Raw genomic sequence first — 17,450 nt, 5'->3', positions numbered from 1 at the left:
TGGTAAATTGCACTCTGCTTTATCCCTAGAGGATTTTACCAAGTCTGTGGGAAGCTGGCCTGCTGCTCAGCTTCACTAGTCACTGTTGCTTTTCATAAATAAGCCCTGCGTTGTGTCTGGAGTCCTTAACACGTCAACACCATGAAACGTAGGGTTTCTTGTTTGGTGATGCTGTTCAGTCTTAACAACTTCGGTGACATGTTTCAACACAAGCAGATGAGGCCCTTCATAACTTGGGATGCACTAAACTCAACAACCAACCAACCAACCCCCCTCCCCACTTCAATGGACTATTCTTTCCGCCAGGTACATGGCCAAGCAGTGTTGTTGGTTTATTTTAAAATCAACCTTTGAGGCTTGCGCCATGTTAAGAAAAACGGGAAGACAATAAGAAATGTATTTTTAGCGTGTATACGTTTGCGCAAAAGTCCCGCACTTTTAAAATGGGACTCTTGCGCATACGTGCACACTAAAAATACATTTTTAATTGTTTTTTCCATTTCCCAGAGTAGATGTTGAAAATGTTGTGCAAACAGCCACAACGCAGTATAAAAGGCAACAGAGCAGCTGCCAACTTCTGGCATTGACAGGGCTAAATTAAAAAGCTCAAAATGTCTCTAACAGCTAATTTATATTGATTTATTGATTTGCTACATTTATTTCTCTCCTTTCCTCCAAAGAGTACACGTTTCTTTCCCCTCCCCTTTTTTTAAAAAAACCCCAATAGTATTGATTTTCCACGTCTTCTCTCCCATGTCATCCTCACAACAACCCTGTGAGGTAGGCTTGTTATATAGATTTAAATTAGTGGTCACTTGCCATTCATTTACAATAAGTTAAATATGACTATCTTATGTTAGCAACTACTAAAATATAATTTACTCTCACTCTAGTTTATATCCACAGGAAATGGGATTCCAATCTATTGGGATTCAAGCAACAACATACAGTGCACTCAATGTCATAAAGCCACAAACATCTTAAGGCGCTATATATCTGATGGATTACATTTGGGGGCAGTGAAGACATTTTATTTTTATTTTTTATTTTTTGGCAATTGAGGTTTTTCAATTCCAAAACATTTTTGATAGGATCCACCAAAGGACTTCCACCTGAGCAGCGGAGCTTTTCCCCCTTTCTCCTCCTTCACCTCCCCCCAAAATGGCTCTGGGGGTGTCAGGGGAATCCCAGAACAGCGCAGGGGAGGAGGACGGCCAGATATTGTTCAGAATCACAAACTGAAATGCTTGTGCAGATACACTACACAGGCTTATCTTAGGCTGCTCTCAGATTCCTGTTTTCAGTGCAGATGGCCAGGATAGCACCCAATTCTGCCACATGCTGAACTCTATGCCTGGGGCTGTTGGTTCCTTTGGATCTTGTGCACACACGAATAAAGCATCAAAGAGTTGTTTGCATGGGTGTGCATGGATTATGAGAGAGAAAGAGAGAAGCTTTTCATATCAACTAGCAATGCTGCACTGGCAATGCCTTTCAAGGGAGTAAGTTTATACACCTAGCTGCAAGTGATCACTGTTAAGTAATGAGAATGGCGTGAGCTTGGCCTATTTATGTACGAGCAGGAATGGAAACACACGTCCTTCCCTTATAACGACATCTGCACCAAGGCTCACATGCAGTGCCATTCCTGAAGGAGAAAATTCTAACACAGCAGGAAGCGGTCTTTAGTCCAGTGGTGCCAAGGCATAATGGCTTCTCTTCTTTTCAACCACTTCATCTCAGAGAGAACCACCCAGGCACCTTCATCACACATGCAAACCAGTCCATGTTGGTGACATTTCCAACGTCTCCTTTGGTCCCCTGTTCCATCTCGTGCGCTGGCATCCAGCCACTCTTAAAACTGATGTCAACATCTGTCAAGATTCAGAGCCCATCCGTGACTCTCGCCCGGTGGATCCTCACTTGAGACTGTTGCAGTCAACCTTATCCAGAAGGTTGCGATAGAATGTGGACTTGAGGAATCGAGGGTAGGAGTCTCGCTCCATCAGTATGTACACATGCCTCTGGGCCTCATCGAAGCTTGAAGGTGTTGGATCTTGAGCCTTCTTGGCGATGTCTTTTCTTGTGTAAAAGTCAATGTTGACCTAAGGGACAGCAAAATTAGACTTCAGTAACATCTGAATGCAGGTTTCATAAATGAAGTACAAAACATGGTTTATAAATCTGGATAACAGCAACAAGCGGGAAAAGATAGACATAATATTTTACAAGGACAGGAAGAAACAGCACGGACAGAATAATTGCCACACACAGGAAGAACAAGGATATAGTTTGAGTGCCTCACTTGTAGTTTTATAAATCATTTAATGTGTCAACCTGAATAGAAATTATTAATATTGCAGTTGTTGTATAAGGGATTTTTATGATGACTGAAATGCAATTAAAATTAATCAGATTTTGGAATGCTGAAATAAAGAAAATCATCAAACCATCAATTCTAGCACGCGGGGGGGGGCACCTTATCTAAATTATATAATTTGGTATTTGAACGATGGGTATTAGTAATTGTATTATGAATTGGTATTGTTATAATGAGGCTATTATTGGATTGTAATGGAAAACTAATAATGATTATTATCAGAAAAACATGGTTTATAAATTTAAAACCACAACCCTTCCAGTTAATTACTAAACAAATGCCCTCAGGTTGGCTTCCCACTTGGCGTTTTCATTCTTATAAAACTTCAGCGCCTCTTTTCACACTTCGTACAGCAAACACATGTACCACATAGAAACAGTAAATGGGAACTTGGTACAGCCCAAGTTCAATGGTTTCTTTCTTGCTGCCCTAGGAGGAGTTGAAGCATGTGGTAATATTAAATTCAGGTGAAACTCGAAAAATTAGAATATCGTGGAAAGGTTCATTTCTTTCAGTAATTCAACCTAAAAGGCAAAACTAATATATGAGATAGACTCATGACATGCAAAGCGAGATATGGCAAGCCTTTATTTGTTATAATTCTCATAATTATGGTAAACAGCTAATGAGAACCCCAAATTAACAATTTCAACTTTTGGGTTTTCATCAGCTGTGTGCCATAATCATCACAATTATAACAAGCAAAGGCTTGACATATCTCGCTTTGCATGTCATGAGTCTATCTCATATATTAGACTCCAGTAGCTAATGAAAACAATTGCTTACATAAATAGACTTTTCCATGATATTCTATTTTTTTGAGTTTCACCTGTATTCTCTGTTGTCTGAAGAAGGTGCTGCAGTTGGGAGAGTGTGGAGCTGACTGCTGACTGGGCAGGAAAGGCCCATGCGATTTGCATCTCTCCCTCACCCTGGGGTTCAAAGAATATTCAGACAATATTCAGCCATGGGGATCACCTCATTGAGAAGCAGCTCCCATCACTGTACAAAAAGGGACGAAAGATGGAGACATTAAGTCCAGATAGAGGACGTTTGAATTAATTCTCAGGGGATTGATAGATTTATTCTATTGACAGATTTGACCTGAATTTAGCTTTGACTTGTCTTATATTTTTTATATCTGCAATGTTTCATTATATTGACTTTCATTTTGATATTTGGTGTTAGCAGAGTTGTTGCTTCTTGTTTTGCTGTTAACTGCTTTGATTTTCCCTTGGGGAGGAGAAGCAGGATACAAGCAGCCCCTGGAGCGAAAATGTTGCCACCTGCAGTACTGCCTGGTTGTGCATTGAACAGCACTGTACATTAAAAAGATCAATATTTTTCTTTTAAAAAAATGTTATGGTTGTTTTTTCTTAAAAAAAAATATGTATAGGAATTTAACAACCATGCTCTCTGGACATCTACCACAACATTTGGAGAAGTGTGAATTAGGAAGGATTTTGTTTTGCACATTGTTTTAGGAAGTGCAGAAGTAGTTTCAGAAAGGTTCAGTTCACATTTTAATATGAGCTTAATTTCTTACCTATCAGTACATGGGATAAATAGCAACTGAAATAAAACTTGTGGGCATTCACACTATATATGGGCCAGTCCAAAATGCATAGCCTCACACAGAGTTCCTACTTTCTTAAGTTTCAAAGGGTTAGCCATGAAACTATGAAATGCACCAGGATGCTTTCAAATAAAACCGCCGTAAAGATTTATTCATTTTTTTTACTTTATACTTTATCCAAGCTTTAAGCTTACTTGCTTTGTGGCATCATTCTGAACAAACTCCTTGTAAATCTTCTCTGCTTTGCCATGCAAACAATCAGCTTGGGTTTTCTTGTAGTCTTCACAAGCCAGCCAAAACTCAATGTTTTCATCACTGAACTCGGATTTTAGAAATTCTCTGAAAGCATCTTGACCACCTGCAATGAACAGAGACACAGATGTGGCTTTAGTCGTAATTTTAACAAAAGGGGAAGACAAAATAACCAATAAACTATGCTTTATAGTAGGTTGAAACAAAATCGAAAATTCTTTCTAGTAGCACCTTAGAGACCAACTGAGTTTGTTCCTGGTATGAGCTTTCGTGTGCATGCACACGAAAGCTCATACCAGGAACAAACTCAGTTGGTCTCTAAGGTGCTACTAGAAAGAATTTTCGATTTTGTTTTGACTATGGCAGACCAACACGGCTACCCACCTGTAACTGGAATTATAGTAGGTTGATTAACCTTCTAGCCAGGCTGTAGTGGGGGAGAAACTGTTTCTATCAGGGCATAGCTTTAAATCATGTTGTTACAAAGAAGCCAGGAGCAACAAGTACCGGTATTTCCTTCCCCATCACCTTTGGGCCTGAAGCTTGTATCTCCATTGCCACTCGGGCTCATTCTGCTTTAAATCTACTCACGCGGGAACTTAACATGAAAGGCAAAGAATGGGGGGAAATTGAATGGAGGGGAAATGGAATCCTCCTTAGCTCTGAATTATAATATAGTCTTGTGCTCTGCTGTTCCTTTGTTCTCCTATAGGATATGATGATCTCCCAAGGAGGGCTAAGAAGATTGTTTTTATTTGCCAGCAGTGGAGGTGAGGTATGTGATTTCATGGAAAAAGTGATATAACGCTGACCTCTTTGTAAAGAGTAAAGGTGATGAAGGGCTTGCATCTTGGGGCAAGGGAAGGCTGTTAACAGGTGTGTGTGTGTGTGTGTGTGTGTGTGTGTGTGTATCTTGCAAAACACGATGTGCAGATGCTGTTTGGTTTGCTATCCTAAGATGATGGAACAGGTCTGAATGAACATTGAACAAATTCCAACTGCAATGCTACAGCAACCAAAATGGTTCAAACATGTTTAAGCATAGTAAAGAAGTTGACAAGTAGAGGCCTCCATCCACCTAGCCTCATGTCACGTGATTTTTAACTCAGCAAAGATCACTGTTAAACAGAGGTTAACAGACATAGAAAGACCAAAGGATCTGAGTAAAGTACCTCACTTTCTAATTCAGGAGGAACGGAGATACCTGTCCCGTCCAGCCAGATATTTATTCCAACTAGAAATACCCTCTCATAGAAGAGCATTTACTCTCGCCCGTAATCACATAATGCCTTCAGCAGTTCTCCAAGGGAAGTACAAACGGACCCCATTGTGCGAGAGATACTGCCTGTGCGGATCTGGAGAGGTGGAAACTACTGGCCACATACTCTTGCGATGCTGCTTCTACGAGGAGATGCGAGGCGAGTTTATCCACTCGATGCTGGCTGAGCTACCTGGACACTCGGACAATTTCTATATAGAGTGGCTTCTCTCAGACGCTAACGCTAAAGTGACAGCAAAGGTAGCCAGGTTCTGTGCTAGAGCCATAAAAATTCGGTCAGAACTAGTCCGCAGTACCCACACAGTTTCAGGACAGAGCTAAAGACGAACCAGTGCTATAACTGGCTGTAGCCCACCTTTTAAAGTAGTGATATCTTCTTTTATCTAAAAATTTTAAAGCTTAAAGTTTATATTTATAGTTCATATTTTAGCATGTATTTTGGATTGTTTTTTATGGATATGTGCGTGCTGGTTGAGAACCGTAACAATAAATCTATCTATCTATCATGTTTAAGCATGAAATTATATTCCGGTAGCCACTTACTCCTACTATTAACACAGGCTTAGGACACCCCATATGGAAAGACCCATTCATGCATGGGGTCACGTGTGCCCCCCCTTGCAGGGATCAAATTGTTCTTAAACATTGTATACTGGGTGCTAGTGGAATTATTTAATTTTATGTGACCTTGGACTCAGTTCAAATGCCCTCTGCAATCAATCAGCTCCGATCAGCAGCCCATTGGGCAGGAAGGAAAAAGTAGAGAAGGGGAGGTGGGAGGGGGAGGAGGAAATGGCAGGAAGAGAGAGAGAGAGAGAGTTTTCACAGTGACCAACCCAATGCCCCTGGCAAGCCACATGTCCTCCCCAAATCTGATCTTCTGGAACAGAATGGAAGGTGGCTTTTTTAAAAGGTCAGAATTGATACTCAACTCCAGTAGACTGGAGTATATTTCCAGAGTATGTACACACATTAAATATGAACGGGATGGATGGGTATGAAAAACCAGTATACCAAGGGACATAGGTGAAGTCTGGATCTGCAGATCTTATAGAACAGGATGGAACATATAGGAGAAAGCCCTCCTTGTTATCTGTGGGGCCCAGGGCATGTAAGGACTTTAAAGTCCCAAATAACAGCACATGGCCACCCCAGAGGTTATTACTTAACTGAGTCATATTTTCTGAAAGTGGCAATTCTGCTTTGCTCATCTTCCTTTCAACATTGTACACTCAACAACACATAAAACTGTTATAATGATAAAATGCTTACACTGGGTTGCCAGAAGCTTTTCTAGGGACTGCGACCACTTTGTAACCTCTTCTGCGGGAAGCCTGAAAGGAAAACAGACGCGGTTTTAAGTGCAAGAAACCACATACTTGACGGAGATCTTGAGCTAGGCCAGTGTTGTTTGTTGTTGGAGACTTGTGTGTGTTGTACCTTTCAGCTTGGAGGGCATTTTATACCAAGGAAATGGGAGGGAAGATTAAGCATTCCCTCCCAGTACTGCAGCTCCAATGCTTTCCACCCCACGCCTGTTTTTAAAATAAATGTAAAGAGATGGGAGAACGGATCACAATTCCCCAATGTCTTGTCTAGTTTAACCCCAAGCTTCCCTGAAGATTATAGATGTGCCAGCTGTATGGGGTCCCGGTTCATTTTTGTCCCCCCATAAAATATTTGGGAGAGCCGGTTCCCTCCCCCTTTCCTGCAAGTTGGCACCTCCCTCCCTTGGGCACCCCTGCCAGGTGCCACCCTCTTTCCCCTACTTTTGGTGCCATTTCTGAGTGCATCTGAGCCAGGGCAGCTGAGGAGAGGCAGGCAGGCAGGCTAGCAGGCAGGCAGGCAGGCGAGGGGAGCAGCTGGCAAGCGTGGACAGGCAAGAGGGGAGAAACTTCTTTCTCATGGGTGGGGGCTGAAAGGCGAATGGGTGGCTCAGCTCCACAGATGTGTTGGGAGGGGGGAGCAGTATGTGCAGGGGCGGGTGGAGGTGATGGGCCCCCTCAATATTTTGTTCAAGTTGCCACCTATTCCTGAAATTAAGCCTCTGATCTGTGCTTTACCAACTGAGCTACGCTTCTAACCTTATTTACCTAATTCTTTGAGTTTCATAATTGAGTAACGACCGACACTTGAGACTTCATTTGCTCAAGACCTTCACTGTATACCATTCCAGTCCCATATCCATTACTACATCACCCTGATGGCTCATTGAGATCCTGAATCGGGCTACATAATAATGAGTCTGGAAGTTCATAATGCTAAAAAGCCGATAAGAGAAACCTTTGATTCATTGACAGGATATTGAGTCAATCTATGATAATTCTGTTGGCTATCTTGTCTGACTTCCTTTAAGTCTGGGCTCTGAAACGCTCTGCTGTCTTATCTGCAGAGGTGGATTTCCACTTTCTGTCTTGTCTAAGGTATGAGCTTTAGATGAATGGATAACCCTCAGCTGCTAAGTAGCACATTTAGAGATTTCATACTGTAGGAAAGAACCCACCGCAAAACTGAAATTGGAAGAAGATTCGGAATGAATATGTTTTGAACCATGTGATACTCTCAGGATTACTCCTGGGCCACTGGTTGCTCTGCTGGGATTTTAGGTAGTGAAAGAAGATCCCCTGTTCTCACTGGCCACAGCCTTCCTATGGGTCCAGGTTAAATAAGTTAGGAGGGGTGTGGGATGAGGTGCTTCTAATAGCTGCATGATGGGCTCAGAAGCAGAGACACAGCTGCTTCCCTGGCAGAGAGGAAAAAGTGATGGCACTAACTGGAAGATTAGTCTAAAGTTTTGTCCATGGAGTCTCTGACTCATTATGGGGGCAGCTTTCTGAGGATGCTGAGATCTGGTCTCACCCGTCGAGCCTTTCTAGTTTCTGCCCATCCTTCATTTGCATCAAAAGATGTAGCTGGCCAGTTCAATGGGACCAAGTGACAGAGGTGCTCCCAGGGAAGGGCTGTAGGGCAGAGGTCAATGGCTGTGCTCAGCAAAATGAACTGGGGGGGCACCTGACACAGAACAGGGCTTCTGTACCACATTTTGAAATAGATGCACATTACCAGTTAAAGAGCTGCTGCTACATTAGAAATAATAATAATAATAATAATAATAATAATAATAATTGTACCCCAGCTACTTTGGGTGCAGAGTCTATTTCCCCCCCTAATTGCACCACAGCCTAGTTGTGTGTTGCAATATTTCTGTGAGTGCAAGTTGGTTTAAACTGTTTGTAATATTGTGTTTTGATTTTGTAAACCCGTGCCTTAGGGTGAAGGGTAGGTTAACAATAATAAGAACAGCCAAAGCACATTTGCATTTGAATTCAGATGCATGTGCTCTGCATGCAGACCTGGATCAAGGCGAGAAGCAATCATTTCCGAAAAGGAGCTACATTATCATATAGTGACTGCATAGCAAATATTAGTTAATACTTACATTACGTCTTTGGAAGTGGAATATTTGATGTCAGGTGATTCTATGTGTGGCACAATAGACAAAAAGTAGTTCTTCAGTTCTACACCCCTGAAAGTGATGATAAAAATATCCGGTAATTTATTGTGCATAGGAAAAAAAAAAAAAACCCACGATGAATATCAATTGCAGGAGGTCAGTAGACTGAAATGCATGTTCTCTGTCTCTCCTGGATTATTTCTTGAGCAATCATGCCTCTCAGTATGATGAGATGTTGAGAGAGAGTGTGCTCCTTTTACATGCATCCATGCACACAAACAGCTGCACATGAAAGCCTACTAAAATTCTCACACATCAATCTGACTGAATTTAGGCACGATTCCAAGTGGCTCCCTTGATTTCAGCACAATGGACTTGAAATAAGCACGTGCGGAAGCTTTCCACTGAATTTGCAACCTAATCCCATGCACGTTCATGCGCCCAGGCAGGTGCTGAATATTGTAAATGGGATGCTAAGATGTTGCATACCAGTAATTGGCAGCAGGTTTTTCAGTTCATCAGATCCCCCCCCCCCCAAAAAGAATAAAATCTAGATTAAATGGGGGGGGGATATAGGATGGTTTTTGGACAACAATTATATCATGTGGATGCTGTAACCCCCCCCCCCCACAACTTGCATGCCCGAGGAGCATTGATCCCTCAATAAACACTTGAATGGAAGTACTTTTAAGTAACTAATGCTAATTTCAATGGAACCTTCTCCATAGTTAGATGTTCAGTCTTAAAAAATGCATTTCAGAACTGCGGTTGTACTTACAAAGGCTTGCTCTTTTTTTTGTGACCCTTGCCTTCTCCAACCCCCTGGCTTTTTTCTTTCATTTCGCTTGGACTGGTTTGCCACAGGAACACCCAAGGCATCTTTCTTGACTTCTGTCTACTGTTGTAGTCCTTAGCAGATTTGAACTCACCAACTGCAGACAGACTTATATATTGACACATAAGCTGCTTTGAGAGAGAGAGAGAAAAAAATCTGTTTGTCATACGCTGTTACCACAAGCTGAGGAACTTCCTTTTCTCACTCTGAAATGACGTGCACAGTTATTTGTCTGGTTTTGTTTAAGAACATCTTTTTTTTTAATATGATCGTGGTTAAAGTGGACGGTAGCAGGTCTCTTTAAGCTGAATGGAGCAGGAGGCAAAAAACCCCAAAACACATCACAATATAAGCACTTTTGTAAAAAAGAAAAAATATTATTTAAGATCAGTTGTTGTATGGAGTGTTGTTGTGTTGGAGCAAAGTGAAATCCATTGATTCAAATGCCAGAGAACCAAACATATAGCTAAACATGTGTTTTCATCTTTCCCAGTGATATAGATGGGATTTAAATGTACCGGTACTTGACTCTGGCTGAATTATGAGCATGCAGAGCAGAAAACCTAGATACGATCCCAAAGAACTTACAGTTGCACAGCTTTTATTTATATCAGATCTGCTCTGCATTTTTGGGGGTGGGTGGGTGGGTGGGTTGGAAGGTCTTACTTAAAAAATGGATCATTTGCAATTAGGAATTTCAGAGAATTCTGTTGGAATTGGAAATGTGAGCAGATATTGCTGCAATTTAAATGTTCTTCCAAAGTCAGGAATGGAAACCACACTACAGTATTGAATATAAACAATGTTCACTATTGTTGGGTTTTTTATAATCTGTAAATGTTATGTAAATAATTACCATATTTTCTACATTGTTTTTGACCTTTTCCTTCCACTGAAGTGCATTGAGATTAATTATATTAGTCTTACCTATAGCAGATGGTTTTAGTGGAACCCAAAAGGTAGTGGAACGGAAACAGAGGTGATTGTGATGAATAGAGGATGCGATGGCTATTGCTGTCTCCTAACATCTCACAACTCTACTCCCTCCCTTCTAGCCAGTGCCACAATGGCGTCTCTGGAAGAAGCTGAGGACCAACCATTTCTCCATCTATATTAATTGAAAAATTGGCTTTCCTCCTTTGGATCTAGCATGCACTATTGATGAAAAGCTGGTGGGGGCAGAGGAAAGGATTGGGTGGGAGGAGCACAGGCAGAGCTCAGAGAAGGAGAAGGGGCGATTCTAAATTCTAGAGGCCAAGATCTTGATTCCTGCAGGGCCAGAAGTGGGGGGAGAGCAATGTTGCTGAACAGGGCCATCTTAAGCATATCCGGCGCCGTGGTGCAAATATCTCTCTGACACCCCCCCATTTCTCAGAGTTGCCAACCTTTTTTGGGGGGGAGGGACTTCAGTCCGGCTTGTTTACATTCCATGGTCCGACGCATGCTCGGCGCTGCACATAAGTAAGAGGCGCCCGGATCGCAGCCCAGACGGCCTTCCGCACCCTCCTGCAAAGCCTCCCACTAAGCGCCCAGCTCCCCTTACCTGCCTATGTCCAGGGAAGTCTGCGTGACAGGAAGGCCAGGAAGCAGATCAGGTGGCTCGCCGGCTGTCCCATCCTCACTCGGCGCTGGGATTGCACAGGGCACTTCCCTGCTCCACTCGCAGACTCCACAGGGAGGCATGCTGGCAGCGATGCTGCCAAAGAGACCCACCCCGATTGCACCCGCCAGGTGCCCAGGTGGGAGGGGGTGCAAAGGGGCTTCCCTGAGCCGGATGCAGCGCGCTCCGATGGGTGGCTGAGAGGAGTGGAGTGGGCTGCCCAAGAGCGGGGAAGGGAGCACGCCCTGACTCTCCTTCCCGGACACTCATCCTGTGGCACCCTCCAAAATCTGGCACCCTGGCGGCCTGTGCCACTAAAGTCTATGGGTAAGACTGTTGCTGATGCCTTGTGGATGACCCATTACACCCCCCCTCAAAATAAACTCTAAAGCCAATCAGTTACCATGGTTATGCAGTGGTCAACTGATTTTTTGAAATATCTGTATTATTTTTACACAATTGTGCAATTGCGCTCTCTCTCTCTCTCTCTCTCTCTCTCTCTCTCTGTCTTCTTGTCACTGTGTTTCTGCAACATTTGCAGTACTTATGTTTGTTTTTACATGTGGGCAAGCCTCAAGAATGCTTTTTCAACACCCAGGTGGTTTTTGGGGTCAAGCCTGACTACACATCACTAGAGAGAGGCATGGTACTTGTTAATTTACATCGTGATCTCTCTACCCATTTACTCATCTCTGCACAGCAGGTGTGGTGAACTTTTAGCCCTCCAGGTTGTTGTTGTTGAACTACAACTCCCATCACCTGTGGCCATTGGCTGTGCTTTCTGGGGCTGATGGGAGTTGTAGTTCAGTAACATCTGCAGGACCAAGAGTTTCCCACACCTGCTGTAGAGAAAACAGTTTAGCATGCTTATGCTGCAGCACTACAGTCGTACCTTGGTTCTCAAACATAATGCGTTCTGGGAGTCTGTTCAACTTCCGGAACTGTTCAGAAGTTGCAGAAGCCGCACCGGATGTTTGGCTTGCAAAAATTGTTCGAAAACCGGAACACTCACTTCCAGTTTTCAATCGTTCGGGAGCCGAAATGTATGAGTTCCAAGGCGTTTGGCAATCAAGGTATGACTGTTTACCTGGGAGTAAGCGTCACAAAATTAGTGGCACTTATTTCTGAGTAGACATGTACAGGATTGCACAGTCAGCACCAAATTAAAACTATTTGGTTTTCCTTTAAATAAATCAAATAAGTGAAGTTCTTTATTCAGTTAGTGATCTTGTTGTATTGTTATGCGTGTGTTATGTGTGCTTGTATTTTTTTTGCTTTTTAAATAACTTTTATTTTGTATTATTAAGTTTGTATATCTAGTTTAAGGTACATAAAGGTAAAACATACATAACAATATTAATAATGAACAACAAAACAACACAAAGAAGTGTGGGACCATCAAATTTTAAATCAATGACAGGTTAATTCCTTGGTTTGTGTTCTTTTTCATCAAACATAGGCTTAGCAAGCTAAATGTTGTCCAATCATAAAAACAATTGCAGATTTGAATTCCTCACACTCAAAGACATATTTTTTAAGGCTCCTCACTGAAGAGATTTGCAAAATCAAGTTTTACCAGCTGAAAGGACATGACCTAATGACAAAGTCTAAAATTAAAATATAGTTATGGGGGAGATGCCTTATTTTGAGTAGCCAAGTTGTTCCTAGGAAAGTGCAGTTTTCAGTGGAATGATGTGGCAATAATTTCCAAGTCACTTTCTTGGACAAATGTCTACAGAAGGCTGCACAGTTCAAAGATTACTACATGTGGGTCAGCGGAGACCAATTTTGGCAAGAAAGTGAGGTCTCAGATGGGCTGTCCAGTTGGTGATTCACTGCAAAGAGAAGCCCACATCTTAAGGGCTTACAAAGGCCACGTGTTTTTGAAACAGTTTGTAGTTCCTGTCTGCCAGGGTTTCCCCTACACCTTCTCCTGAAAGACAACAGGAAATTTGCTTTGAGTTCCTCGCTGATGTGTTCTGTTACATTCCCCTTCCAGCCTCTGTAAATAATGGCTGGAATTGAAAATACTCACAATTCTCCCCCAGGTTTGCTACCTTCCTTCAACAGAGAAAGCATTGGAACAGCAGGGAACAGATGTTGCCCACAGAATCAGGCCTTCAACATACTAAATGTGATTTGCTCCCCGGCGGCCTCTCCCTTCTGGTCAGGCAAACCAGCAAAGAGTTGCATCTGCCAATGGATATGAGAATGTCAAGGCATTTACAATGTGAGACTTGGCTGATGTATCATTTGATTGAAATCAGATAACAGAATACCAGTAAATTTAATTATGTAAATATTTCTTTTGCTTAACGTAACACAAGAAAAACAGTTGAGGTAGGTTCGAAGATAACAACCGCTATGTTGTCTGAGGTCACTTGCTAAAATAGCCAGGTAAGTCTGCCCAGAATGAAATGGAAAAACATCACCCCGAATGGAAAGGAATACGTAACTTAGCAATGCAGGGATATGCTAATCACTTACTTAGCCATGTTGGGTTCACTCACTTATTTACTTTGGGGATTAAGGTAGAGCAACAGGATATTAGGGCAGTGTAAAGAAAACCTAAGAAGACTTGGATAATATTTACAGCTGCAATCCTGTTTGTAGTGCTAAACTTACGCAACAAGAATCAGTAAGTTGCCTCCCGCCCCCCCCCCCCGCCGCCGCCCATGTGTTGCTTTCTGGCATTTAAACCAAGTGATTTAACTTTGCTCCAACACAATAGCAATTCAGGTAACAACTGATCTTAAGTACCGGTAACCCTGTTTTTAAAAATGTGCTGCTGAAGCTTTCAGGCCCAGCCTCACCCACCTCCCCAATCTCTCTTTGAGGAAATATCCAAGCTTATGACGTCTCACTTCTTTCATCATAGAGCAAATTAACTGCACACTCCAAATTAAAGTGGAGCTTCCTTTCACAGCAAAAGGCAGGAATCCCATGTGGGTTCTTCTGAATCCTCTGAAACGTGGTCTGGAGGGATGCAGGATAGCAGAATATGATGAAGTGTGAACAGATCACATACCTCCCAACATTTCTCCGTTGAAAATAGGGATGTCCCCTCCAACATTTCTCTGATGAAAATAGGGGCGCCCTATTCCATACCCTCCAACATTTCTCTGATGAAAACAGGGATGTCCTATGGAAAAGCAGGACATTCCAGGATCAAATCAGAAACTGGAGCAGCTTCTGTAAATCCGGAACTGTCCCTGGAAAATAGGGACACTTAGAGGGCCTGAGATCGTGTGGTGGTGTATTCACAGCACCACTTCCATGTGCCCAATTCTAATTTCACTGGATGAGGAGGGGAAATGACTTCATAGTCTAAAATGGAACATGAATCTCACATTTGTGTCATAGACCCTGTAAGAAATGGTGCTGGACTGCAGGGATCGTAGTCTGATGCAACAGACCAATTCCAATGTTTGTATGGAGGAGAAAGAATTATATATGCTTATCGATCGAATACGATGTATCCCCATTCTTGGACTGTTTTGTTAATGAAAATGTGTTACCAGAACCGGACACCTAAATCCCTTACCCAGTGAACAGAATGAAAGAGCATAGTATTTGGTAATTTGTACCTAGGACTTTTCTCATAGAAAAATGGTCCTGGAACTGACCATGAAGTTGTTAAAATGAGTGCCACACTTTTAACCAGTGCTTTTCTTCTAGAAAAAAAAAACGCCTGCTGGTACTGTGTATCATTGTGTACCCCCTGAAAAAAAAGCAATGTTTGTACCAGACAACCACAGGAATTTGGCCTGACCACTAAAACCAACCTATAGAAGGTGTTACAGGGGAGGTTGTACCTTATGAATGAAAATGGCAGCTGCAGCCACAGGTCTGTGTAGATAAAGAACATCATGTGTTCATCTGCGTTGAGATGAGCTCAACCACAGGAACACGACATCCCTCAGAGAAGTAGCAATGACATGCATGAATCTGTCTGGTGCTTTTCCTGTGCTGCAGTCGATGTTCATATCAGGTAAACAAATGAACCGCACTGAGGAAGGCTTAGTTACCAAATGTTCTCAAACTCCTGTTCTCAGACTCTCTCATAGGGAACTGAAAGTCACTTGGACAGTCTGAGATGAATCCATTTGGTTCTGCTCTGAGACCAGGCTTACTTGGGTTTGTTTTCTTCTGCTCCACCAGCTGTCACTGCTGCAGGAAGAGGAAATGGGAACACTAGATCGGGGGCAGACGTTGGTCTTTCAAATTTCAGTGGCGCCCTGTGCAAGGCCAAAATTTGTCAACGTCCCTGCTTCTCGCCTTCTGTTTCTGCTCAGTTCACTACGTCAGGGGTCAGCAACCTTTTTCAGCTGTGAGCTGGTCCATCGTCCCTCAGACCATGTGGGGGGCTGGACTATATTTTGGGAAAAAAATACCTAATGAACGAATTCCTATGACCCACAAATAACCCAGAGATGCATTTTAAATAAAAGCACACATTCTACTCATGTAGAAACACCAGGCAGGCCCCACAAATAACCCAGAGATGCATTATAACCAGAAGGACACATTCTACTCATGTAAAAACAAGCTGATTCCCGGATTGTCTGAGGGCCGGATTGGGAAGGCGATTGGGCCGCATCCAGGGACGTGGTTGGCACTGTGGTCTAAACCACTGAACCCCTTGGGCTTGCTGATCAGAAGGTTGGCGGTTTGAATTCATGCGACAGGGTGAGCTCCCGTTGCTCTGTCCCAGCTTCTGCCAACCTAGCAGTTTGAGAGCATGCCAGCGCAAGTAGATAAATAGGTACCGCTGCAGCGGGAAGGTAAACAGCGTGTCTGTGTGCTCTGGTTTCCATCATGGTGTTCTGTTGTGCCAGAAGCGGTTTAGTAATGCTGGCCACATGACCCGGAAAGCTGTCTGTTGACAAACGTTGACTCCCTCGGCCTGAAAGTGAGATGAACACCGCAACCCCATAGTCGCCTTTGACTGGACTTAACCATCCAGGGGTCCTTTACCTTAACCTATTACAGTGGTACCTCGAGTTACAAACACTTCAGGATACAAACTCCGATAACCTGGAAGCGTTACCTTGAGTTGAGAACTTTGCCCCAGGATGGGAACAGAAATCTTGTTCCGGCGGCGAAAGCACACCTCTAGTTAAGAACAGTTTCAGGTTAAGAACGGAACTCTGGAACGAATTAAGTTCGTAACTAGAGGTAACCCTGTTTTTGTTTTGTTTTTCACATGGGGGAGCATTCAGAAGCAGCACCCCTGACTCACAGCACAAAGTGGTATAATATGTTCTACTCCTCCATTTGGCTACATGTTTGGTCCAGGCCTCAGTTTGGGTAGGATAGCTGTTTTGGAAATGCACATGTTTTCAGTTAGCACCTGTTTCCTCTAATAACGAAACTAGTTTCTATTTCCTTTAAACATTTCGCTGGGGAAGGAACTGTCTGCATTTTATCTTTTCAGGTCATATCAAAAGACATAGCCGCTTCTAAGAAATCACTTGCTTTCACGAAGCATAGCTGGGCTCCCAGGCAAGGAGTTTCAAGGTGCAAAGCTTCTCAGTGGGGGATCTTCATAGTTGTCATATTCAAACTAATTTACCGCAAATTGTAACAAGACAAGCTCTCACCACCAAGTGAGTGGAGGGGAAAAACACCCAATCCTGTGAAAAATGGAAGGATGTGGCGATTTCTGTGAAACCAAGTGCAGGTTCACAATATCCAAGCCTTTGTGATCTGCCAAATTCAATGCATCCCACAAGGCTTCTCTTGTAGCATGTCAAATCATTGATAAACCCTCTGATTCTGCAGTTCCAGCAACTAAGAGAGGGGGACTATTGAGTCCCTGGAGGGCCACCAGATAGCATGCTGGGTAATGTTCAGATAAAGGAGATCTTAGAAAGATGTTCCGGAAGGAATGAAGGATATACTTACAGAAGGCTTAGAAAAAAATGTGAGCATCTAAGCAGATCAATTATGGGACTTTCTGTGAGACTAGGTGCTCATATGTAATCTGTCTTTGGTTCAGAAATTTTGTTTCTCTGCAAAATAGCAGATTTAGATAACATTGTTTCATCATCACAAATTTTGTAATTTGCTGG

At 42.8% G+C, this 17,450-nt stretch overlaps 1 protein-coding gene across 1 annotated transcript; it reads right to left on the bottom strand.

The window, feature by feature from the left end:
• Positions 1-1,127: 1,127 nt before the first annotated feature.
• On the bottom strand, positions 1,128-9,885 carry RGS1 (regulator of G protein signaling 1). Its single transcript, XM_033151393.1, has 5 exons — positions 9,720-9,885; positions 8,927-9,013; positions 6,760-6,821; positions 4,151-4,314; positions 1,128-2,105 (listed from the first exon to the last, which is right to left on the bottom strand). Exons 1-5 carry the CDS (start codon positions 9,818-9,820, stop codon positions 1,920-1,922), a joined length of 600 nt encoding a protein of 199 aa, XP_033007284.1. The 5' UTR covers positions 9,821-9,885; the 3' UTR covers positions 1,128-1,919.
• Between the last annotated feature and the right edge of the window lie 7,565 nt (positions 9,886-17,450).

Source organism: Lacerta agilis, chromosome 6 (assembly GCF_009819535.1).
Source record: "Lacerta agilis isolate rLacAgi1 chromosome 6, rLacAgi1.pri, whole genome shotgun sequence".
Taxonomy (NCBI): Eukaryota; Metazoa; Chordata; class Lepidosauria; order Squamata; family Lacertidae; genus Lacerta; species Lacerta agilis.
This window is presented reverse-complemented; position numbering and strand designations above follow the sequence as displayed.

Bases quoted from the DNA above. Each gene is read 5' to 3' on its own strand.
- RGS1 (XM_033151393.1), bottom strand. From the start codon at position 9,820: ATGCCTTGGGTGTTCCTGTGGCAAACCAGTCCAAGCGAAATGAAAGAA. The intron at 9,014-9,719 runs GTAAGTACAACC...CATCACTTTCAG, and splicing joins AAAAAAAAGAGCAAGCCTTT to GGGTGTAGAACTGAAGAACT. The intron at 2,106-4,150 runs GTAAGCTTAAAG...GCTGTCCCTTAG, and splicing joins AGAATGATGCCACAAAGCAA to GTCAACATTGACTTTTACAC.